We start from the raw sequence: 26762 nt of genomic DNA, 5'->3' as shown, positions 1-26762 counted from the left end.
ACTTGATGCAGGCAAGATGTTAAAATTATAGTGCCTTTGCCTGTGCTATGGACTATGGACGACAAGTCAAGTTTCAGGTCTTTTTCAGTTTTGATCAGTTTATTAACCTACCTATTACAACTTTTTCTCAGATCATCATACTAATCTAATGAGCATGGTTTCCTCTTAATCAGCATAATTTTTTTTTTTTTTTGCAAGTTTGCACTTCTGCTATGAAGGGAAAAAGGGGCAGAAAACAGGCAAATCCTTTTTGGGGGAGGAGATTTTTAGTGCTTTAGAAGATGCTTTGTTATCTGATGTGTAATGAGTCTCGTTGGTATGTCAGTAGCTTCTTTCTGAAGAGATGCCTCCTGTACTTCCATGTAGGAAACTGAGGATATTGAGAGCCCAAAGCGCAGCATTCGTGACAGCGGCTATGTAGACTGTTGGGACTCTGAACGCAGCGATTCTCTCTCCCCACCTCGCCACGGCAGAGATGACTCCTTCGACAGTCTGGACTCGTTTGGATCCCGCTCACAGCAGACACCATCCCCAGATGTAGTGCTCAGAGGAAGCAGTGATGGTAAGTACCAGTTGCAAAGAGGCACGTGCATAATTTTGTGACATATAAGCAACGTTTCTGGAGCAAATGTGCCATTCAGAAGCTGGACACAGCCCCGAATCATGCTAATCCAGCGGGAGAACCTCTTTGTGAATGCTGATTTGTGCTTCCTGAGGTTGAGATGACTTTGCCAACAACTTATTTGAAGTCCGTCTCAGGATAGCGTAGCATTGGAAAATGAATTACATCATAGCAGTGTAATTTTATGATTGGGAGAGTGCATTTCTGGGCTACTGTGTAAGAGGATGTTGTGCAGACAGATTTTAATTTATAAACTAGGCTGGGGCAAGAAAGAAAAGCACAGGATTGGGGAGATATTGAAGTGAATAAAATTCTGCCTAAATAAAACCTGGACAGCTAAATGTGGAAGATAGAAGTATCTTGGAAATAACTGATATTTGACAGCCTTTTGAAGTCCAATATAGACCATCTGGCCAACTGCCATATTTGTGTTTTCATGGTATTTAGAAAATTGGGTAACATGATAACTTTGAGCGCCAGAGCTGTGGTTATCTTTGTACACCTTTGAGTGTGGACATGCAGCTCTTGGCTTATAGAAGGGGTGCTGCTTCTCTGCCTTTCCTGTCTGATTCACAGAGGCTTTCTGAGGCTTGTAAACACAGGGTACTGGATGAGGAGGTACTCACTAGAGAGTAAATGTAGACCACGCACGTAGGTTACCTGTTTTGAGCTGGACTCCAGAACAAAAAGACCCTTGATTTGGGCTCCCTCTGCTCAGGATGGATGAGTCAGTTGAACATCATCATTGTTAGATGAAGTTATATTCCACATGTGAATCACTTCTCTGACATAATTTTATTTATTTATTTAATAAAAATGGAAGGACAGAAAGACTTTTTGGCAGGAACCAGATGTTCACACGGCCTTTGGCAGTGTGAAATGAACTGATGCTAATCATAACTGGACACATGAGAGATCTCCTGAGGTGATGAGGAATTCCTTAAAACTGAAAAGCTGGCAGAGAGTTATTATCAGAGATGTATTATCAAAGAGCTGTGGGGAAAGCAGGGCTGAGTTCTGCTCTGCTGTTTTTGAGTTGCATGTAGTATTGGGATTGTTGCAGATAGACCATCCGGAACCAGGTCCTGGGACTGGTTCTGTGAGATCTTGTATCCCCAGACACTAAGCAGAACACAGCTGCGGGAGAGGAGTCTTTACGTTACGAAGCGTTTTTCTGCCTGCCCAAACTGGACAAAAGCCCAGCATTGACAAGTAGGAACACCTCATGTGTCCTAAACAAGAAGTGTTGCTCTGTTCTGGGTCCTCAGGGAGTTTCCAGTGTCCCTACCTATTTGGAGCTGCTGCCTGGCCAGTTACACATGTCCTGTAGCTGCTTCCCAACAACTCCTGCTGTATCAGTAGATTTCAGTAAGGCTTTGTGATGGTTTCTTTGCCACAGCTAAGACATACTGTCTTGTCACATTTTTGAGTCCATAACAAACACAAAAAAGATGCAAACTTACGAAGTTTGTTCTTAAAAATTAGGCTTTAACCATATCCAGAGCCTGGGTGCATGCAGATGTTGCATGCATGTGTATGATATGTCCAGCAGGCCCTTTCTAATATGTCCCACTTTCCTTGCCTGCTGCTGCAATAATTTCACGACTGTCTCCTCCAAGAGTTGCAGCTGAGGTGTAGCTTGGCTGACCTCTTCTCTCTCTAACCTCTTCCCATGGCCCCAGCAGGCCAGTGTTTCACTCAGCTGGATGTGGTTTTGATAGAAATACTGTATATGTAAAGCTGGATGCAGGAGATGGTTTTGCTTTCTTTCCATCTCTGTCCATTCAGATAGCAACTTTATAAACCCAGGAATGTGACAGCAAAATAAGTTTATGGCTCCTGCTGCTCCTAGAAAAAAACAAATGGAGGGAGATCATTTAAGTGATTCTAAAGTTATGATTAGTTAAGATTTTATCATTAATAAGTGAGAAGTAATACTACCTTCACTAATGCCTACTGTGGTCAGCATCTCTGTTCAGGAACTGCCATGGTGTCCTACTTGGGCCCTGTCACTTGGCAAAAAGCAAACAAAACAGTTGTAGGGAAGAACAACTTGTTCAAAGTGCAGCAGAACTGCAGTCTGACCTGCCCTTAGAGTCACAAATGTACTTGGGAATAAATAAAACCCTTCGCTTGGCTGGCAGGTGTGCACAGGTTCCTTTGGGAACTCCTGTAGGCCCCTTTGCTCACTGCTGTGTGCATGTCTGTAGCATAACTGGCTACATTGTGTGAACTGACTGCTTCTTCTACATGGAAAGGCAAAAGAACACAGTTAACATTATAAATGGAGAACATGGTTACATCTCCCATTCAATGCTTTGGCTTAAAGTGGGTTTTTTTTGCAAATTTGAGCTGAAAATAGTTTTGTGAGTAAAATATGAATAGTTAAATAAGCTGTTTGTCTTTGAAGTACTTAACTTGGACATACTTGTAGGCATATAAGTAATTCCTCTGCCACTGTGGTTATCTGTTCCAGCATTTCTGTCCGCCAGTTCAAGACTAATTTTCATGTGATACAAAAATAAACACCAGAACAAAGTCAAGAGAAAGCAGAATAGCAAACAACATGAAGGGATCTTTTCATTTTCTCTTAGCTCCTCAGTGGCCCTGCTCAGCCTAATGATACCACATTTCTTCAAACCTCAGCTGTCTTCAGACAGTCATGACTCTGCGGTTGTCTCCACTTTTTGTTTAGGCAGTCTGAGGTTCCATTAATGATGTGACATATCATATGCTCTTAACCAAGACTGGCCAAACAAAAAATTGCTGGCAAAAAGTATATTGTGAATTTGTCTAACTAGCTCATTGCTATTGTGTCTTGTCCTTTCTTGCTGTTCCCTTTCCCTCTTCTTCATCTCTTTCCAAGCAAACATTGAATAACTCAATCTGCTGCAAAAGCTCTTTGCAAATAACATTCCTAGCATATTTAGTCCTCTTTTCCTCCCCCCGCTTTGAATTATACATAAGCTACTTGTGATTTTTTATGACTTCATTGTTCTCGGTTGTTCATTAGGTAGCTCGGTGAGTTAGCAAGTGATTCACTAGCTCGGTGAATTACCAAGAGGACACAACTTGGTTGGCTTCCCCCCTCCCCAAGAGGGGCAATAGCTATTGCACATGCAAATCTTGCAAAGGGGGCCAAGGGCCAGAGAGATCCAACACTCCAAAGTTGGGAGAAGGTGATGCTGATGGGAGAATTGGGTGAATATACACCATTTAACTCATCAAACCAGGGCCTGTGGTGATGTTACGCCCTTGAAAGAGAACTATTTGCATAAGTTCTTTTTGAATTACTTAAAGACCTATGATGGTGCAGGGAATCTAGTGATTGTCTATGAAGTGGCTTCCAACATGGTTATGTGAGGGCAGTTCCACTGCAAATGTTATTTAAGATATTTGTCCTACCATTTGGGAGTTGTTTACGGGTGGTAAATAACGGGAAGCTGATTTCATTTGACCAAAATTAATAAAGTATTCACTCAGTTCTGTTCATCTCCTATCTTATTCTCTGTGATTCTTAATTTCTTTCTCTCACCTTATTTCTTTTCTTTGCCAACAGATATTCAATCTTTGTCATACTGATCTAGCTTCTAAATGCTGCAGATCCCTTCCCTTTCTCCTTGCCCTTTTCCATCTCAGGATCAAGTCTTTCTGTCTATTTTGCATTGTACTAGAATGATTGACCTAGCAGCCAGTGAGAGTGGAGAGAGATGATCTGAGTCTTCTGGTTTATACCAGCTGAGGCATATTCTTAGATTTTGGTGACCGAAGCTGACACTGTGTGCATTAAAAGTGCCTTTAGTCCATGTCTGTAGAAACATCCACAGATTCGTGCCATCCTGTAAATATACAATGTGCAGCCCTTTTTGGCTTGAGCTTGTGATTTGCAAGTCTAGGTTCAAGAGTGTGCATCAGGTCAGGCAAATCCATACATACAAGTTGGAGTCATTTGGGCATAAGTCAGGTAAGCATCTGTAGCTGTTTTGTATGCTGGTTTAATCTGATCATGATTTTTTTTTTTGGAATATCCTGAATTGTGACCGGTGACTGAAGATTGGCTTTTCAGGAGTAGAAAATGTAGGTTGGCTGAAGAAACTGTGTTTGCTATCTGTGTAGTTATGGCTACTACCAGTGACTTATTTTAAGATATAAATACAGGTATAATTGGCTTCATTTTTTGATGCTCACATTGTAAATGTCATTTTTTGGTGGTGTCTTCTCTGATTTATTAAAAAAAAGTTTGTAGTGAAGTGAAAAAGAAAAGATTTTTTTTTCTCCGTCCTCATTAGGGAGAGGAAGTGACTCTGAGACTGACCTGCCACACAGAAGGATGCCAGATGTGAAAAAAGATGATATGTCTGCAAGGCGGACCTCACATGGGGAACCTAAATCAGCTGTGCCTTTTAACCAGTACCTCCCAAACAAGAGTAATCAGACTTTCTATGTACCTGCTCCGCTTCGGAAAAAGAAAGCTGAGCGAGAAGAGTATCGAAAGAGTTGGAGCACTGCAACTTCACCGCTAGGAGACAAACCTTTCAGGTAAGACTGGCTTGTCCAACATCTCCCTTCCTCAGTGATGATGCTTTTAACACTTAATTTTCATTCTTTTCATAAGATGTATGGAGCACCTTCTGCTGTAATAGATCTCTTGCTGAGATAGTACTGATAAATTGTTTGCAGCAGTGGGGGAAGATGATAGAAGAGCAATAATGAGTGGAAAATCGTTGTCTTGATGTCATTATTGTTTGCCACACAACACAATGCATATATACATAGTTTATGTTTGACAAGATGTTGATTAATATAAATACGATGGATGTCAACTCAAAACCGAGACTCAACTAAAGTGTTTTTCTGGACAGTCTGAGTCAGTTCTCAAGACAGTTATTCACTGCCAGATGATTCTTATAAGCAGCATTTGATGTATTTAATCAAAATTGGTAATATTTTTGCTATGTTTTTTAAATTAATTTATTTGTATATTGTATCCTATACACAAGTACTGTTCACAGAGCAGCAGCTGTGTGCTTCTGGTTTTGTCAACTGATATTTTGCTCTTCATTTGGCTTCCAAGCAGCTTCCATTAAAGAACATAGTTATCCTCCTGGGTCATTCAACAAAATATCCTTTGAAATTTTGATATCAATGAAATATGCTTAAAATAAATATATATGTGTCATGCACAATGTACATTAAACTGCCTTGTATAATTCAATAGCAAAACCCACCCTGAAACCATAGARGAAGAACAGAATGAAGCATCGGGACCATGTGAAAAGGAGAGGGTGGGCTCCATGGCTTCTGAGACAAGCCCCACTAAAAACCAAGTAGGTTTGAATCAAAACAAAGGAAACTCTGTAGGCCAGTCTCCTTCATGTAGTGCTAAAGAAGCATCAGCATCCAAAGGGAAAGATGCAGAAGAGCTCAGAAGATTAAGAAGACTTGAACAAGCTGGTATTAAGGTCATGTCAGCAGCCCAGCGCTACGGCAGGTTAGCCCAGCAGTGTGGGAGATTGTGCACGCTTCACATTTTTAGGATTGGCTGGAGTGTGGGTTTCCTCGTTCCGTTGATATTTCACTTCTCCTAACAAAAATCCAGACTGCTAAGCACTCACAATTGCTAGCATTTTAGTGAAGGGCTTGGTATGGAAAGGCTTGTGATATGGTAGTTGTGTGTTACAGAGCTGTATGATGCTAACTACATTTGTGTTGAGAAACTGTATTGCATAACAGCATAACATAAACAAATTCCAAGAAAACAAATACACAGAATGCTTGTCGCTTTCCACTTAGTGTCCTGCATTTATTAAAGAAATACGTGTGTGTGTGTGTGTGTGTGTATACATATATTTATATACAAAATGCCTTGTTTAGGGAAACAATTCCTTGTTTCAGGAATTCACTTGACTAGTTGGAGATGGGACATTTTTGTTTACTGAATCACACTTTTTATGTGGTTAGTATTTTTAGCTGTGTTAATAAATGATGTATTTATTTTTAAAGGCAGGAACTATCAAAATACACTGCTTGTTAACACATGTACCAATTAAAGCATGTAGACGTAGTTCAGCAATCGTAATTTGACTGTTTGGCATGGAGTATCGATAATTATTCACTTATTACCTATATTGCTTATTTTTGGATGCTGTTCAGTTTGGTTTTTTTCCTCTTCTTTAACTCAAGAGCTGAATGATGGCTAGGCTCACTGCCCATGCCTTTCCATGATCCGATATGGGATCCTCATGAAAACTGTCTCTTTCTCATGGGGATGGCCAACAAAGCAGAGCTTTAACCAACATGTCATAAGGGTAGGTGCTTAAAAATGATGCAAATGGTCTGGCTAAAGGCTAAGCTTCCATATGTCCTCCATCTGAAATGTTTTCTTTTGAATTGTTGAGGAAGATATTCATCATGTTACTGTTCTGAACTGGGCAACTTCCAGAGATTTGGTAAATTGTAGGGTAAGGTCCTACCAGTGAGTAGTTTAGCAGGTGCCAGTCTACAGTCTGGGCTTTGAAGCATTGTAGTAAAAAGTACAGCTCTTATGTGAGACAGCTTGTTTCTAAGTTTAATGAAGCTTGTCTGCTGCCATGTATGGATATGTCATATGCGAATAGGCCAGTCACATTATATACATATTATATAGCAGTCCTGTTCTCAGGTTTGCGTCACTGTTGTCAAGACATAATGAACTAGTGTTTTGGTGTGACTGTGGGGTACTACTGTAACAAAGCCAAATACTAATGAAGAGGAAACTGTCAGCTGTAAGTTACTCCTCCTGGCTCAGTTAGTGTGTTAGTTCATAATGTGTGAAGTCCATAAACCAGTTGGATATTAGTATAATCATGTTCTGGGTCCAAGGCTGTAGTGTTAATGGTAAACTGTAGCAATAGTTTGTGTTTAGCAGTGCTTTGCTGAGCAAATAGTGTTGTTTGCATTTGTATTTGGAAGATGCTCACCACCTTATCTGTCAGTCCCTTTTCCTACGTTGTGTTTCATCTGCTGGCTTAATCTGCAAGGCAGAAGCACATGTGTGCATGAAATCTGGTCTCCTCTTTCCGAAGAGAAAGTGTTGTCCTGACAGGGCTGAAGGAGAAGGGAGCAGATATAACAAGCCTTTTTCCCTCCTTGCTCTCAGCAGAAGTAGCTCCTGGACTTCAGCAGTTGGGGAAAGGAGAAGCTGCTGGCTATCTGCCCCAGCTCACGGTCAAAGAGCAGAGCTTTGTAACTCAAACTTCGTCATAGTGAAGTAGCAGCCTCACCCTGGGCATTGTAGGAAAACACGGTGGAAAAGGTACTAGGTACAGAGGTCTGTAAGAAAAATGATTTTTATGTATAAGTGGAAGAAAAAAATGTAGTGGGTAAGGAGAAGGAAAGAATGCAGTAGTGATATTTTAGGATACAGGGGAGCCTTTCATCATCTTTCTTAATGTCTGACTCTCATTCCCTGTTCTTTGAACCCCTGAATTTTCTCTCTTTTCTTCTTGGCATCAAATTAAAATTTCTTTGCACTGATGGTACGGAGCAACACTCAGCCTCTCTTGCTTCTGTATTCTGATCTTTTCTATTTTGGCCCCTCTTCTTCCCTCACCTTTCCATGATGCCAGCCTCTCTTTTTTTCCCCACCTGAGGTTGTCCGTTGTGTTCCACTTGCTCTGAGCTTGTCAAGAGACTTTCCTCTCAGTGTTTTGGTCTCTGGAGGACAGCCAGCCAGTGTGACATTGAGATCTACAAGGCATCTAACTGTTCCTAAAGCTGGAACTAAGTTGGGGACCTTTCTGGGTCCAGCACAGGAAAGATTTGAGTTTGTATGCAAATATATTGCTTGCTTGGAGTTTAAGTACTTACCGGCATTGCTGTGGCATGTTCTAGGAGAGGACTTCATTGAACTCAATGTTGTACAAATGCATGCCAAAAAGCATTCCCCCTTCCTAAAGGAGTATATTGACTCTTTATAGCATGTTTTCTTGACGCACAATCCTCCTTGCTTGCTTGTTGTGTGCATCTGTCTCTTATTTACACTATCACACCTGAAAGGTAAGGATCTGATTCCTGGAGACTACCTGAAAAGAGCAGGAGAATTAGGTCTGTTCTAATAGACAATGGAGGGGGGAGAGTAAGAGAGATATGAGCAAACCAGGAATTCTTGGCGTATCTTCTGGGAAAGGGATGTGGACTCTTAACTTGACAGTGCATAAGCTGCAAAACCCTTTTGTTGTTCTGAAATGTAATAGAAGAATCCACAAGCCTGTACGAGACCCTGCTTCAGGGACCGCAAACGCCCACGGTCTGACACTTTTGAATGTAACACCTGCTGTATCAGCATGGACCAGTGTGGTGTTTCTGCAAAGGCCAGGGCTGGGTATGTGAGAATGATTTGCAAATAAATCCACAGTGAATTCTCATCCACTGCAACTTCACATCTACACCCTTTCCTGCCTATATGGTAAAGTGAACTTAAAAGGCCCTTTTGAGACTGTCGCATTTTGATTTAGGAGACCCAAAAATGTCACAGCTAATTGATTCACAGCTAATCTGATTCCATTATAAACAAAATGTAAATGAATAGAAACTATACTTAACATAGAAACTGATCCCTGAAGTCTGGTTCATACTAAAACTGTAAGTTATTCAGTCAGTCATCACAATGACTCATAGTTGTTCTTTTGAATATCATAACTCCATATTTCTCTGTTGATGAAAAACCCTACTCAAAAATGGTAAGTTTGGTGCTCCAAGCTTTAATAGTATTGATGAAAATGAGACTGAAAAATCTTGTAGTTTTTATTCACTGAAGAATCACTTGCTTATTACGCATAGCTCTTAGAAGCAAAAAGTATAAAACACCACAACCTAACCAGCCAAATAAATACTCATCTTACTGATCTTCATTTAAGAAGTAAATATAAGCGTGTTATAATGGAATATTATGTGATCTTACAAATGCCTTTTATGTCCAGATTTCTGAAAATTATTTCCAAATTTTTACTTCGTAAAAGAAAAAAAAAAAAAAGGTAATGGTTCCAGTAGTAATGTCTGGTAAAAGATAACTGAATTTAATCATACTTACCCTAGCTTTTTTGGGAGAACAAGCTCCACTGTATATGACTTTTAGATTACTGTTTTCCTTTGAGCCTAAAACATTAGGCACAGTGCATCTACTTTGGATCAGTTTATCTTAAGTTTTCATATTCTTATACTGGAGAAGCAAAATATGTCTTAGGAGGCCATTGAAGGAAAATCAGACTTTCTTTATTTAGGACTCTCTCCCTGGTGGTCTTCTTGTACTTAGCGTCTTACAGATTTAAAAAGTAAATTGGATTTGGCCAAATAACACTAATGGGTTGACAGCTGGCGATTTAGAATTGAGAGATGTAATATACCTGTTCACCTATGAAACTTGAACCAGAAGAAGATCTTGTAGGCCTATTGATTTTGGTATGTACAAGAGTCAATATCATTAATAAACTTCTTACAGTATTTTTAGGGGGGAAAAAAGAGTATAAATTGTTGTGAGTGGAAGCTACAGGATGAGACAATATGTATTGATCGGGGGTTTGAAATGTGGAGCACGGTAAAGCATATGGCAGTTAAGACCAGCTTGTCCCAGCTGTTTCTGAAGCTGCACTGCACTGAGGGAGAGGGCCAGCAGTTGCCTTTGGAGTGCCATCTGCCTCTCCTTCAGAGAGATTCATGGAGAAGTTACCTTTGGCTAATGTAAGAGCATGCTCTCCACACCACTAAAGCAGCCCAGTGCTTCGCAGGGTGGCAAGGCAAAGGCAGGCAGTTTTGCGTTGCTCCTCTGTGCTCTGAGGTTTGAGCCAGGCTGACCTGTCGCTCTTGGGTTATTGCTTCCCCGTAACCTTCTGCAACTCTGTTTCGCAGTGCTGTGAAAGGGCAGCTGGAGCCATAACATAAGTGGTGTGTACAGAGGGTTTGCAGGGCTTTAAAATGTAAAAAACCCAACTAATTATAACGTTAGTGTTTTCTAAAGTGAAGGAGAAATTTGAAGCAACCCCTAAGCTGTTTAGATTTGCTTTCTTAATGTCAGGCTGTTTCATTCTAAGTGGTACCATTTTTTTTGTAGCACACACGAGGTGTGCTACCAGAAAGAGGAGATGTGAGATATTTGCAGCCTATAATAGCACCACATGGAACAGTTTAACACTTGCTATCTAACTTCCTAAAATCACCAAATATACTTTGTTTTTTAAAGAGGAGAGTCACCTAGCTCTTGCCATCTGTCTTTTCAGTTTGCTTAAGAATATTGACTGTTGCAAGTTAAAATAAGCTTAATCTGTCTGGACACCAGCTGTCAAGGGTCTTTGTTGTTTTAATCTTCAGTCACAACAAGTTTATGTTGGTGTCGGTGTCCTTTCTGTTTAAAGCAGATGGCATTGAGTGCCAGGATGCCAGGATCATTGGTATACTCAACACACGTTGAGTATATGTCTGTGTTGCCATAGAGGACTTATTCTGGGGGAGAGGGAAGGTTCATTAGGGAAAGAATCAAGTGTGGATGCGTGTGAGAAGAAAGAGGTAAGGGTATCAGGGCACACAGCCTCAGTGATTATTCAGGTCTTTTTAAATTTGTCAGAGTTATTAAGAAAATAAATTTCCAAATATCTGGTGTTTCAGGATTCAGAAGTATTGGCCAGGGATCAATTATTTGTACTATATCACTTTATCTGAAATATTTGAGAACAAAACCGCCTTTTACAATACTATGTTCACTACATCTGTTATGTTAAACCAATGTTCACTGTTTCTTCTAGCTGTAGCTGCTAATTTTCCATGTTTGAAGGTCTTGCAGATTTGTTACATATATATGATATGTTTTTATTTATAACAAGGCTTTGCCGAATCTAACAGTAGCCTGGTGCACATTTGATTAATTGTGCTTGTTTTGTGGCCTGGATATGAGTGTTGCCACTCCCCTCCTCTCCTGGTGCATCAAGAGCTTTCTTTAATTTTGCTTTATGTCAGTAAAAAGCAAACATGTGAAGACAATAGAAGCACCCCAGACATCATCCTTCGCAAGGAGAACCCCTTCATGACACTTTACCAAGGGGATTCTGGTTCAGAAGATGAAGCAGCGAGCAGAGTTCCTGATTTAGAAAAGGATGATTTTGCCACTCGGAGAGCCAGAATGAATCAGCCCAAACACATAGTTCCATTTAGCGCGTTTTTAATTGGACCCTATATAAATAAAGATAAAGGTAAACTGGAAGACATTAAAAAGCCATTGCAGATGGAAAAACAGGAACATGCAAGGTGTGCATGCATGATCTTTTTCTTTCAATTATAATGCTTAATTTCACAGATCATATTGCTATGTAGAGCTAAAGATATCTTGGCTACAAAACCTTACAGGGTAAAATAAATGCAAGTGCTTTATCTTAAAGGGAACAAAAAAATATATGTAGATTACCTAATGTAATATTTTGCTACAGTATCAGGACCAGTAGCTTAAACTGACTATGAATGTAAATTAAAATAAAGACTGACACTTTCACTATCTAAGCTGAGACAGCTCATGAGCATGAGTAGTGGAAAATAAACTTGGAAGATAGATTTTGCATACAACTTTCTCTTTAAAATGCTGAGCATTTTAGATGCACATTTTTGATGCGATTTTTTCATCTAATAGCGTTCTTTTAGTAACCTGCATAAACATGGACTCAAATAAGTCTTTAATTAATGCACTGAATGTATATGCCTGCTATACCACACCGAATTGTGTCACATACAATTCTACCACATTTTTTTTAAATGAAGCATAGCTTACAAGGGTTCAGCCTGGAAAATCTCTTCTTTCTTCAGTTCAATGACGCAGAGCTTTAGAAAGTTACTGAACATAAGTATCTACTAGGCACGCATCTTTTTCAGGAAACAAGTATATTTGCTTTGTTGGTGCAAAGAGAGTTATCCTAGATAAAACCATGATATACGCTTGAATGTAGTATCTGATACATTCAGAAAACTTCTCTTAATGTCTAGTAGCTCTTTTCAGTAATATAAAACATGTCTTTCAGTTGCTGAAATTTGATTATGTTAACATTTTGTAATGAGTGGTTTGGCAGGGCATCTGAAGAGCATATAACCAAATTTTAGTATTTGAATGCTATTGATGTGGCTCTAAGATCAAAGAAATTCTGTAGTATATTTGGGAGCAAACCTTGAATTCACTTTGCTAATAACATGAAAACGAGATATTGTAACTATTTAAGCAAAAGCTTATTGCAGAAATGTTTTAATACAGCAATAATGCCAAGGTTTTTCTAGCTTGAGCTAGGTACAGAAATCATGCAATGAAGTGGTCTCATTAGTGCATGAGTAGGGTAGTTTAGATGAGAAGTTCCAACTTCAAATGATTCCATGCTTACTTCCTAAAATAAATCTTTAAAAAAATCTGCTTATCAATTCAGTCTATCTTCTTGTGCTGTGAACCTCTTTTATTGATACTGATTTATTGTTGCTCCTTCAAAATATCTTTTCTTGCTGAATTGGAATGTGCATTAAATTAGAGGAAGCCAGGTGCACATGGCATCAGCAAGGCAAATAGTGACACACACAGAGAACCCATTTCTGCGAACTAAGAAGAATGAGTCAGAGGAGGAAGAGCAGGTGAAAGTGCCTGATATTGAGCGAGATGATCTGGCTAAACGGAAATCTCAAAGTACCCTTCCTCAGCTACGAGAAGATATATTTGTGAATGCCTCTATAACACAAGCAGATCTGGAGACCTGGAAAAGATTGAAACTGTCGGGGGAGCCCAGGTATGATTTTTTTCTGCAGACAGGATTGGCACCCTAGGAAGGACGTTTGTTTTGTCACAACCCTTTGTGTGTGCTTGTGTTTTTGAACTTGAAGAATGCCTTGATGACAACTGTTCTTTAGCTGTTTAAATTTTCAGGAGGAGTCCAAAATCTATATAGGGATGCAATCATGAACTGCAAGTTGGTATATAATTTAGAACACTATAATAGTTCCACATGCGCTCCCCAGGTGGATGCTCTGAATGCCATATGGGAAGGTCCCCTCTTGTCTTGTGGATCAGTCTGCTTTCAAGGAGCTCTAAATTGAACAGCACAAAGGTTCTTATTACGTGAAGCCACTACCTCAGTAGGCTGCTGCTAACCAAGCTATCTTCAGGACTTGGGACGTTAGACCTTGGGGGTGCTAACCTGAATCAGCATCTCTTTGCATTAATGTGTCTGTACTGCTTTGAGACCTGAGCTAATACATCTGCATGGCATGGTGCTGTACTGAGTAGATACACCAACTCTATTTGTCACTACAGCAGGAGTTTCAGGAGTCCCATTGTATGGTGTAGACACACTGTTAATGTAGACTGAACCTCCACAGAGGGAGCTAGTACAAAGCAGTTATTCTAAGCTATTTCCCTATGGAGATGGGCTATAATATATGCAGATGATTTGTGACTCCAGTAGGAAAGGTTAACAATTCCTTGCCTTCCCGTGTAGGCACATGCCATTTTCCAGTTAAGGTTAGCTGTCTGTTCAGACATTCTTGTAACAATGTGTTACTGTGTGTAATTTTAATACAAACCACCAAAAATCAATCATTCTCTCATCTCAAAGATGTTAGTAGTCTCTACATTACTTTTGAGGTGAATTATTAAAGGTGTTCTTCAAATCAAGATTCAGTGAGTGAATTGGTTGCACTTACTGCTGCTTTCATGCCACTGGCATTCCCCTGTGACAAGATGGGTGTACTGGTGCTGCACAGTCCCACGTAGCACAGCCCAGATCTAAGGGGGCAGGACTTGTAGCTCTGGCTTCGTTAGGGTGAAGAGCTGAGTCTGGATGTGCCATATGCTACACTCCTGTCCTAAGGAAGGGCTTCTGTGGATGTGCACAAGAGTTTCCCCAGCAGGTCCGTGGTATCTTTGGATTTCTGCTGTCATTTGGGCCTCAGCATGCCGCTGACATTTGTACTTGTGTCCTTGAATTTTAAAATAAAAAACTTCTAAAAACTGTAGGAACATTTCCTTTGCTTTATTCTGGGGTCTCATTTTAGGGGGATTCTTTTATTCCTCACTCTGACTAGTGAAGAAGATCTCAAATGTGCCTGTGACAGTCTGCCATCAGCTGAAATCGCAGTGAAAGCAGCAGTCCATGATGATTTTGCTGTCCGCAAAGCGAGAGCAAACAAAAAGGCTGGTAGCCCCAAGCAGAAGTTTGTGCATTTTGGTCCAGTAACTGAGATTGATCAGCAGAAGTGGGACAAGCTCAGTATTGGCAGAGCTACATCCAGGCGTGAAATAAAAGAGGAAAACAAGAAAGATGATGTGGAGATTCACACTGGTATTGAGAGTTCTTCTTCGACCACTGTTGGCATTTTCCAATCTTCTGGACACAGTGAGAAAGTCTCTAGGTCACAGAATGATTCCAGGTATTCAGTGTGGCTTAGGAAACGCTGCTGAGCTGGAAAGAGCCCGGTTCTTGCAAGACGCTGATCTGCATAGGGATGGACTATAGCATATACTTAAGAGCTTTTTATGCGCATGGCCTTGGCCAGAATTCATCTGAACCTTCAGAGTATTTTAATGTGTTTAGGGGTTTGCAAAACAATGCTGTGCGGATGTCTTCTGAGAGCTCACCTCAAAATTTCTGATTCGTAATCAACTCACTGGTATCTCAGAATCTGAGCTATCACTAAAGCTTTCTGCTTCTTGAATTCCAGCAGCTTTGCTCTGCCTGCTTTCGGTACTTTAGGAATTCAGCTTTCTAGCCCTACTGACTTTCAAAAAAAAGTTTGTTTATCTAATCGTTTAGTCGGTGGCTGCGGCAAGAATTTTTAATGAATGCTTTTAGCAAGCAGTTCATTCAGCTAAGTTTGTGTATTCATAAAATGTTTGTAAACTGCATTGAAAGACTCCTCTCCTTATGTTTCGTTTGACCTGAGAATGTTGTTGTCTATCTCACCCCTTCTCTCAATCTCATTATTGCTAGTGAGGTAGCAAGGTCAGGTACAGATGAACGTTGCAGGAGAACGCTATCGCCTGTGCCGGCTATTTGCATTGTCTCTGAGAAGCAAACCCAACACAGTTTGAACAAATGGCAAGAAAGCATTGAGGAAGAGTGCAATGGGCAGCTACCTGACATTGAGAGAGATGATATGTTGGTTAGAAGGATGGGAATTTTTCAGAGATGTACCACTAGCCCCGTTCATATACCTTGTCCTCACCTGTCAGTAGCTCCTCATCTGCTGCAGCAGCAGCAAGGGGAGGCAATAGCTCGTGAGAAGGATTTGAAGACTCAGCGAGAAGCAGAAAGGTCAGAGAACAGAAGCTGATCCCTCTGAGCTTCATCCCTGGTTTGTGTGTGGTGTTAGCTTGGGTCAGTCTGCAGTGTTATTCCATTCTTCTCACAGCCTTTAAAGACTTGTTTTACTCATTCATCATGGCATGTGTTCTGTTTATGAAATTACTTACAAGAATGTATCCTATGAACATAAAACAGCCTGTTTTCTTTCATAATATTTAAGTACTTCAATTGTTAATTGCTGTTCAGCATGAAAACAGTCTTTCGTCTTTTGGGAGGATTTCTTTTGCAATCCATGGTACTTTCTCCAGACTTTTATGCCGGCTTCTAATTGAATAAATTGCTTGCATACATTTTTATGGAATCCCCCACTTCTAACATATCACCTACATAAGTGTGATGTTCAACATAGTCCCCTCTTGTTCTCACTTCCTGTGCTATAGCTAAAGATGTCTAGTTGTCCATCACTCTGCAACTGTCTTTTGAGTAATAGTACCCCATGTTGCCTCAGCAGCAGCTTGCCTTTGAGCTGCACAAGTGGACATTATCATGGAACAGTTTCACTTGTCTCTCTGAGCAGTACTGTTACCAGAGAAGAGAGCCAAGAACAGCTTGAAATCCCTCATCAGCAGAGTGGTGGAATAGAAAACAAAGTGAAATTTCCAGACCTACAAAGAGATGACATGTTGGCCAGGAGAACTGGAGCTTTTCTAAAGCAGACTGGGCCCAGTGTTAAACAGTTCCTTCCCATGCCATTTTCAAAGCAGCAGAATAAGCAGGGCACAACTAGAGAACTTGACAAGAAAACTGAGAGGTAAGAAAGTTACTCTGCTCTTTTTAGTTTCTTTCCTTCCTTTGTAACTGGCCCAGTGGGCTGTTTGTCAAGATCTCTTTATCTGGAGCAGTTGCTGTTGGCCCAGCAGAGGTTTCTTCTTTACTTGTCTCTGATTCTGTGCTTATTCTTTCTGGTCAAAAGGCTCTAACAGGCGGTGCAGGTTTTCTGGCCTTTTGGGAGGGCACTGTAAAGACTCAAACCAGAGCTCTAGCAAATGCAAAAATCTAAGAGGGTATAGAAGTGGATATATGTGTGGAGACTGTATTGCATTTGTAGAGGTCTCTGGATCAATATGAGCTAATTATTAAAAACAACATTTCCAGCCAGAAACAGTTGCTGGATGCGGTAAATCAGATGGCTCTTCAGGACTTAGCTGGTGCCAATGACTTCCAAACAGGAAATCTGGACCCTGGAACTAGATCCTAAGGCTTGGTGTCTTTTTAAGCACCTGTGTTCAGATGAGTAAGGCTGCGTGGGGAAGCTGATGGTTAACCCTTTGCACAGTGTCATGCATTGTCTGCTTGAGCCTCATGCAAGTCATATTGGAAGGGATCTCATTCATCAGCCTCTTCTAAAGGGAAGAAAATGCATGCGCCTGTGCATACACAGATGAAAGACTTGTGTACATTTTTAACAGCTTAGCCAGGAGAAGAAAAACTATGTCAATTAATGTAGAGCTGAACAGTGGTTTGGTGTTGAGAAGACATTAAATTGAACAACTTAAAGTTGTTCAACTAAAAGTTTAACCTTTGAGGATATCCAAGACAGTTTATGCTCCTGGGTTAGAGGAACAGAAGTACAAGCATTTGACTCTCAATTAAAATTACATTTTGTGTCCCTATCTCATTTAGCTTGTCAAATATCAGCTGTTTATGTTTGGTTTTGTTAACTTACAGTTATGCTTTTCATTATGTGTATGTGATTTTTCAAGTGTTCCTTAATACACTTCTTTGCACTGCTGCCTTTGGCTCACTCAGGCCTGAAAAATGCCCACAAGTCTGCATTAATAGCTCTGGAAAACCTGCAATGCAATCTCAGCAAGAACAGCAGCAAGGGCAGGAAAGATGCAATATCCCTCCTGCAGGACAAGATGATATTATTTCTACTGCCCAAATGGGTGATCATAGCCTTAAAAAAGTCCTCCCGGATGAAACATCAAACCTTCAGGAGGTTCCAGAGGAAAATAAAAATGAAACATTATCATCCAAGGATGAACATCTGCAAATGTGAGCTCTGTATGGTGTGAATCACACTGCTTGTACACCCCTTGCTCTTCTGTTGTGTGCACACTTCGGGATTCAGATTTTGCACTGCCTGGTTTGTTTTCAGTCCAAACTAAAATACTGTGTGTCAGCAATACGCTTTTTAGAAACAAATAAAATAGTTGAGTAATGCATTGTTTTCTTCTCCACAGCTAATGAAGGAAATATTTGATTACAGAATATATGTAAATGCAAAAAAGCTTACAGATCGCAGAGGTTCAGCTGGACTGCTGAACATTTTTAGAGATGTGTACCTTGCTTCTCTGTGATTAGAAAGTGTTGCTGTTAGAAGTTGAACTTCTGTACTTGATGTCATTTTATGATAAATCCCAGATACAAACATGTTGTGTGCATGACTAAGCAAGTTGGTCATCTTAGTGAATGACATTGATTTGTGTACTACAAGTAACCTTTTTCAGCTGCACAAAAAACCAAAATTGTGTGGCTCACTTTCTGGCTATAATACTTGTCTCTCTTTTGTGCTTCAGTAATGGTGATTGTGAATACTGTTGAGTGTAACTATTAAGGTTCCTTTTTTTCCATTCATTGCATGTGTGTCACGTAGTATATAACGTATTGTCTGTTTTCAGTAACTAATTTCTACACCCCGTTTAGGTATATTTCACCAGATTTTTATAATGAGGGCACTGGTATAGGTTCAGCAAGGGAAGGGTGGAGTGCTTGCATAGTTTCAATGGCTAGCTTTCAGCTGATTAGGTAAGTCTTGTTTGCTGAGTATATCATCTCTGAACAGTATGATTCTCTTTTGGTCTACTTTACTAGCAGAGGTTGGATGTTCAAATGAAAATTACCCAAATTTTATGGCTCTAATTGCAATTGATATTTAATGTATTTATCAACGCTCTAATTTTATATTTGGTCTTGTAGATTCGGCCCCAGAACTGCTGTGTCTGATGACGCAGAGTAAGTTGTCTTGTGCTCACGAGAGTCTATTTTAAACAGCTTACACTGCATGCTTTCCGGTCTTTCTACTAATTTAAATGCAGTTGATGCCTCATTGTTATTTTGCAGTGTTCCAGCAAATAAATTTTTCAGAAAAGCACTGAAAAATGGAATGCAATTTAGCTTACATTGCAGCTAAAAATAATTTATATGTAAAAGCCACTAAAAATTGAGCATAATGCTAATATGCAGCTATTGCTTAAAGTATTGTTTCCCTCTTTCTTTTTTTTTTCTTCTTTTTTTTTTTTTTTTTCTTCTGAATTTCCATTACCTCCAGTCAATTACTGCTAAAAGGAGTTGGGTTGGATCTGGGCTGGGTGTTGGGAAGAAACAGAGGTGTGACCTTTGCAACTTGACAGGGAGAAAAACAAAACTCAAAGTAAAATAAAGTTGATTGTGACTATCAAGATAATTATCAGGAAAATAAGTCTTCAGTTGCTCATTAATTGTCTTTCTAAAACTCTCTCTTGAATCCCTTCTAGGTTAAGTCTAATTTAATAATGTACTGAACTTCATTTTTTAAGCTCTTCACCTTGATACTTTACTTTTCACATAAGAAGTGGGACTGTGACATTTATTGCACTCAAGCATATTTTAATTGTGTGTGGATGCATGTAAACTGTAGTTCTGAATAACATGCAATACCATTTTGCAAGTTCTGTGAAAATATTGACTATCCCTACTTACAAACTGCAGGCATTTAGAAGCAAAAGAATAGTTGAGAACTATCCACATAATAGTGTCTGTAACATTTTTCATGTGTGCACAGAAATTCATGTGACCTTCACTGCCTCCCAGATTAAATGACAAAATATAAATGGCATTAAGTTTCTTTAAAACAAGTGTATCCAGAGAGTCATGTGTAATTTTTCACCTTTTTCTCTAATGATAAATGCTCGAGTCATGTATGGATATTCTCTACAAGATCTGTAATATACAAGTGAATTTGCTTATTCTTTAGACAAAACCGGTATCCTTTGACCTCAGAGTAAATGTGATCATTTCCAAGCAGCAGAAATCTTTTCAATCAAATTAAGAGATGAGATAAAAGTTGCTTAACATTGCAGTTATGTTAAGCAATGTTATGCTTAACAATGGAGGCCTTTCTACCATTTCATAAAGTGTACCTATCTGATTGATTTGTTCATTTGTTTGCCCACATTTCTGCATACTTGTATTAAATGCAAGTATKAGAAAAAGTACATGGAGATGCCTTCAAAGAGGCATTGGAATGTGTTTGGTTGTATGATGTGACAGTACTAAAGATGCAAATAAATCATATTTCTTCCACATTGATGATGGTTTTGTCTAAAAAGGCAAAACAACAACTCTTCAAGCCTCACTCTTACCCTTTCCAGATGTGTCACATTTGACACAGCAACTATTTTCTTAAACTGTCTTAAGAGTTCTTACAAATGTAAGTTTATATTTTTCCTTCTGAAGACCAAGTACTTATGAAGAATCTAATAAAATAGGGCTTGCAAGTAGGAAAAATAAATTGAACTGACATTTAAAATGCTTCCAAAATGTTTGTCAGGTCTCTTTTAAGAATTCTGTAGCTTGAATTCAATCTTAGAATAGGTGCTATGTGTCCCAGTCACAAAACTAAAAAATCTCTTGTTAGACTGGCAAAGTTCCCTTTGCTGGCAGTAATGGTAATGCAGGCAGTAATGGTCAGCAGACGTTAGACTGTGTCATCAGCCCAGGACTGTCTCAAGGTCCAACAAAGGCAGTACTCAGCATAATTTGGTGTAAAGGAGACAACCATGGCTAGTCATTGTGATTGCTCTGGAGACTCCATAGACATAATTAAAGATAGTTCAACAGTGTAAACACTGCATGAGGTACTAGTTTTCTCTTGTGGGGGCAAGAGGTTGCTAGTGGTTCCCTCTTTCCTTTCTCCATTCCCCAGACTCTTTCTTGTAACCCTCTGTCGGGTTTCAGATGCCTGTAACCTTCCATGCTGCACAGTGTTGAAATGGGCTTCATTCTAGATCTGGGAAAGGAAATGTATATTTGGGCTGTATTTGGACTTCTTCATTTCCCTCCAGATTAGACTTAGCAGAATGGAGAGAAGAAACCCAAAGAATGGTGTGTTTGGGCACACTGTTAAGTGGTAAAGTACTAGCAACATAACCTCTTCTGAAGTGGGAAAGACACAAGAAGGTCACCTTAATGGTATGACTGCAATGTGGTGGGTCTGTCTTTTCCTTGGAGTTGCCTTTCCTGTGCCTAGCTTGTTGCTGCTTATCAGCCCCATTCCCATCTCTTTAAGATATGGGGCTGAAATTTGGTCGTAGCCTGACAGCCCAGGGTTAATTTAGACTTATGCTTTCTACTTGAAGCCCAACAAGCAAATTATAGTGAACTGAGATATATTTGTTTACTAGAGTTTATATATTTGTTTACAGAGTTTGATTCTTTAGCCAACCTCTCACTTTTTTATGTTTTGTTGGGGTTTGTTAAGTCTTAGTACATCTCTAAAATGGTAATGCAGCCACATAGCTGCCTTACATAAGGATTTTTAACATATTCTCATAAAAAAGCTATTCACCATATTTCTCATTTTTTAATTATATAGTCTGAACATTCAAGTCCTTGAGGACCATTTTACAAGGAATTTAGAAATCCTGAATACATTTTTTTCATCCAATACTTGTTCAGACTTCTTAAAAAAAAGTGCTGTGCTGTATGATATCTCTGACAAGAACAACCTTAATGTGCGAGAATAAAGTAGTGTAAATTAAAAATCACATTACCCCAAAGACCTAGTCTACCAAAATAAACTGGTGATCTGCTCAGTGATTTGTCCCAGATCTTTGTCAGAACAGCAGATTTAATAGACTGGTCAGCAGAAAGGCCTATTGCTTACAGACAGAATTTGGATGCAAACCTCGGAGCTCTGCTAATGGCAGAAAATTCATGAGCATGAGTTTTACATCTCCCCCATCTACTTGCATGCTCTGTGCTTGCTGACCCAGCACATGGTTGGAAGGAGTAGTAAATTTAGCTCTATTCATGTGGGTATTAGTGGCAGATTGGAGTCATTTGTAGCTTATAGGAAAAAGAGAAATAGGAAAAAATAATGTGGGATTCATAGTGAAACTGTCTTTTAGCAGAAGCCCTGAGTTCTGGTTTCTTTGATTATTTTCTAAGGATGCATTTGTCAGGCAGAGTTTGATGTAGACCTTTCATTTGTCCTTTTCAGTGTGTTCAGGGAACTAAGTGGCTTTCGTAGTGGCTATTACATGTTGGTCAGAGCAGAGCATGGTGCTTTGAGGTGTAGCTCCTCCAGTTTGCTGTCTTGGGAAGATGTGTTTGCAAAATAACATTATGTGGCTGCAGAGCTGACGTTAGTGTGAACCTATCTGGTTGCTTATCCATGGCAATGAAGTCCCAGCAGCAGGAGATGACAACTAGAATGCAAGTTGCATATGGAGTCTAGTGCATATTTTGATTCCTGGCCTAGGTTGAAGCCTTTCCCAGAGTGCCTTTTTTACTGCGTTGATAACAGACATAAAACCTTTGTTTTGCTGTCTTTATGCACCCTGAGAGACCTGAGTGATGCAGGGAAGAAAGAGTAGCCTCTCATTAGGACATCAGAAGACTGTTGGTATAAAAATGTTTTTATTCTCCCATCGCAAACGACAGATGGCTAGTGTTCACAGACTCTGCTAGAACCAGTTACCAGCAATTGGTGTCTTCTGCTTTTCTTTATTGTATGTGAATGAAAAATTCTTTGAATGAAGGGTACAAGAAGGGAGCTACACAGCCAGTTTGACCCAGTAGCCACAATGTGGCAAATGCTTCATACCAAAGGCTTTTTATTAATATGAGTTTCAAAAGCTCTTAAACTGGAACAAACCCACTGAGGGTGACTTTGTTTAATAAATTTGTGCATCTCCCACCCTTCCCAGTCTGCAAAATATGGGTAATATTTAAATATCCTGTAATAGGTGATATGCCTTTTATTTTAAAAAACTACAAAACTTACCCATCTCTTTCGTCTGTTATTTAAGAGTCTTCCAATCCAATCCTGAGCAATGCAATCCTTAAATTACCCACAGAGAAACCCAAACTAGTGTGCCCCTCCTCAATACTCTGTTTAAGAGCTGAAGCTGGGTGATAATGCTGACCTCACTGCTCATGCTTAAAGGCAATTGGGTGTGTATTCTGTCCTTCATTTCTGAACAAATGCCTACTAACCAGGATGGGATCTGTGCACTGTCCAGACCTTTCATTCTTGAGGGAGGTTCATTCACGTCTTTGCTTGCTTGAATATAAATGTGGGGTTCATTCATGTCTTCGCTTGCCTAAATATAAATGTGGGCTAAATTTATATATGCACAGCTTTCCATGTGTATTGACTTCGATTACTATGTACACAGTTGCCTACCATTTTATCTTCATTTGGTGCTTCTCCTGCTAATTGGCTCACCTAAGCTACAGATGATCTTTTGAAGATGACTGTGAAATTACCTCATGTGGAACTGCATGGCTTTTTTAAATTTTATTTTTGCTTTTAATGGCATAACTGAGGTCATATTTTACTAATAATAGGTACTGGGGAGGGGAAAAGTAAAGTACATTATCTTCATGTGAACATCTTTAGGTAACATGAATGGATGTATGGTATCAAACTATGACCTTTTTTTCTTTTAACTTTTGAAAGGTCAAGGACAGAAATAGAATGTGTATAAAGAAATTGTTGGGGCTTGGACATGAACGTTTGTTGTGCAGTTACCTTTTCCTTTGTTAGATTAGATGTATTAATAAGTTGGTGTTGATAGCATTGAGTTTCTTCAAAGCAGGGAGGGGAAGGCAGAGGAGGAAGTAGCATGTTGTTTGCACTGCATGTACTTCTCTGGGCAGGCTCTCCCAGCTCCTGTAACAATAGCGTTTAGTCTGTCGTGCTGCCCGTAATGTACTTCTCAAGCCTCTCTTGTTTTACAAGTGAAAACTTATCTCTGCAATATGCAAATAATTGGAGGGGTTTTGGAAACTGATTGGGAAATTGGTCTTCAGAGAGTTAAGTCTTCTGAAATCAGCTCTGAATAGAATATTTTTAATGAGGGCTATTGTTGGAGTTTTAATGTTAGTAGTGCTATTTAGTGAGAGACAGAGCTGCTGTCAACTAGCCATAACAAGAGAAGACTGAGGAGTATAGTGCCTGAAGTACTATGTGGAAATCATAGGGATGCTAATTAGTCCTTCCGATGGACTACTGCTTTGGGGAGCTTCTAAACAGTGCAGGTGTTTGATTCTGCTGCAGCACCCTCATGTGGCCTTAACTCCAACATGCTGAAGGAATATAAACTGTAAATAACTCTGCACTTCTTATTACTCCCCCTTTGTTTAGGAGCATGAGCATGTTTGACATGAGGTGTGAAGATGAAGCTGTGACGCAGCCTCATAGCAAAGCTCGCCATGAAAAACTGCAGAATATACACAACCAACTGAAAGAGGATGAGACTAGATGGCAAGATGTGAGTATACATTATCTGCAAAAGCAGCATTGAGGCTGACTACCTAGGCAAAAAGCAAAACCTGCTAAATCTACAGTTGCTTTCTAACTCTCTACTAAAAATAATCAGGATTTTTTTCCCTTTTTTGTTTTTCAGTGGGCTGTTGCTAAAAGCATAAAAGCTCATAATTTGGTGTAAATTACAGAATGTAAGGTCTTCAAGTCCCTCTGCATGTGTGCCTGGTATTTTGCTTTTTAAGAAAACATAGTTGAACTGTGGCTGGTAAAAATGGAAGCAGAATGGCTGTCTGCTGAATTCTCTAATTTTTATAGTATGTGAACGTCAAAAATGGAATGTCAAAAAACAACACAAGACTAAGCAGGSTGATAAATGCCTAGGTTGGACTTGGTTTTATAAATTTGGATAGATACAGGAAATGCTAATGCCTTCCATCTTATCCAAACAAACACATTCCTCTCTGAGTTAGATACACCCCGCTTGTATTACAAGCCTTTTCAAAATATTACTTAATATGTCACATGTTAGGTAAAGGAGTAAGTAAAACATTGCTTCTTGCTTAACATGTTTTCTGAGCTGTCCTGGCATTTTGCATTATATCCAGGAAATTATTAAGTACCTTACTTAGTGTCAGAAAAGCATTGTGAATGATTTGTGGTTAAGTTAGCATCAGGAATTTTAGTATCAATCATGTTAATTCCTGAAAGACAGATTTTAAATGAGGAATTTTGGATATTAAAAAAAAAACCCAAAACATTGAATTCACGTAGTTGATATGGCAATTCCCATTATAAGAACAGCTACTATGAAACATCTCAGAGAAGCTTTTGATAGAAAATTCAAGGAAAAGTCCAAAAAAAGAACAATATATACAACTAAAATAACTGTCAGTAGTAGAACAAGAAGGGTTTCAACTGAGTGGTTTGTGTGTGTGGGAAGCCATAATTTCCCAGCAGAGATAAGAATGAGTCCAAAGGAATTCAAGAGGTTTGAGAACTCTTTCCTGTTGAATGGAAAATACTCTTAGCTAATGTGCATAGGTTTTCCAGGGCCTTAGCACCTTATGCACTGAACTAAAAGTTCTGAAGAGCAACTAGAAATTGCCTTACTGGAATGTCCTTGGCATTCAGTGGGTTTTGTAGAGATGACAGTGCATTCATGGCCTGATATTCTTTATATGCCCATGCTGTAAATTTGCCTACAATTAGTGGTTTCATAGCTTTTTATTATTATTGTTATTCTAAAGCATCAGAGCTGGAAAAGATAAACATGTCTGGTTTTTAATTACAATAAGAGGAGGAAGGCTTATGTTATGGAATTCGCTAGTGAAAAACTAATTTCCAAACAACAGGCAATAGTCGGAGTAGCTGAATAAAGAAATGTTTTTGTACTTCAATGAGAATAATTAGTAACCGAGGAAAATGAAAGACCATGTTTCAAGGAGGGCATTATAGACTGATATATGTAGGTCACGTGAAGAAATACTTTAATGAGCATTCCCTTCAGTGTAACATCAATAATTTGTGGTTTTAAGCTAAATTAAAAATGACAAGGTTTGTTCCTGGTTTTAATAAAATAAGTTATGCTTACAGTACCTTCTGCTGTTTACCAATAAAAATGCAATTAAAATATTTGGAAAAACGTGATTAATGAAATAGTCTTTGAATTGAATATGTATACAGAATTACTGTTTTTATTAGAACCAGAATTTATTAGAGTACATGGAATATAATCTGTACACTATTTTCCTGATGTTGTAAAGTTAATGACAAATGTGCCCGTTCAGTTTCCCGTGAAGTTATTTTCTTTGCAAAAGTACTACAGAGGTTATTTTTTACATACAGAATTTTGTTCTTTTATTGGTTGGTTGCAGAGAAATATTACAGTTTAGAAACACTTCTGTACTGTAATAGTTTACTGTGAAATGAATCTTGTCTCTGTACTCTCCATGACTTGTAAATTCATAACCCAGGCAGGATGCAAGAAATAGATACCCGTAGTAGGTATCTTCTGTGGCTCTCTGTGTTTTGGTGTAAGGCTGGTTTTACAGGAAAGGTGAAGAACCAGAATTGGTGGTTCTGGACAGTTTTGGATGGGGAGCTTCCAAAAAGAATAGGATCATTGCCCCAACAAGGGCATGGCTACACAGATTGGTACAAACTATAGTCTTTTTGCTCTGTCATGTCTCAGGTCAACCAGGTTTGAGCCACTTTAGTCCATAACCTGTGTTGCTTGGAGCTGGGGCCAAAATACTGTAGGGTGCCCATGAGGAAGAGTTTAAGCCTGGATGCACCACTGCATTTTTCT

General features: G+C 39.3%; 1 protein-coding gene across 1 annotated transcript in view; it reads left to right on the top strand.

The window, feature by feature from the left end:
• LIMCH1 (LIM and calponin homology domains 1) overlaps positions 1-26762 on the top strand; it is a 117525-nt gene that overhangs the window by 54978 nt on the left and 35785 nt on the right. Inside the window, exons 6-16 of the mRNA XM_026077533.1 lie at positions 367-562; positions 4912-5161; positions 5841-6113; positions 11609-11896; positions 13150-13401; positions 14696-15040; positions 15601-15924; positions 16493-16726; positions 17725-17973; positions 18898-18933; positions 24332-24458. Coding sequence (XP_025933318.1) covers positions 367-562; positions 4912-5161; positions 5841-6113; positions 11609-11896; positions 13150-13401; positions 14696-15040; positions 15601-15924; positions 16493-16726; positions 17725-17973; positions 18898-18933; positions 24332-24458 — 2574 coding nt within the window. The remainder of the gene's footprint in view (positions 1-366; positions 563-4911; positions 5162-5840; positions 6114-11608; positions 11897-13149; positions 13402-14695; positions 15041-15600; positions 15925-16492; positions 16727-17724; positions 17974-18897; positions 18934-24331; positions 24459-26762) is intronic.

This window comes from Apteryx rowi, unplaced genomic scaffold, assembly GCF_003343035.1.
Source record: "Apteryx rowi isolate R43461 unplaced genomic scaffold, aptRow1 scaffold_457, whole genome shotgun sequence".
Lineage (NCBI taxonomy): Eukaryota > Metazoa > Chordata > Aves > Apterygiformes > Apterygidae > Apteryx > Apteryx rowi.
Note: the sequence above shows the minus strand (reverse complement) of the source record. Positions and strands in the feature narration are given on the sequence as shown.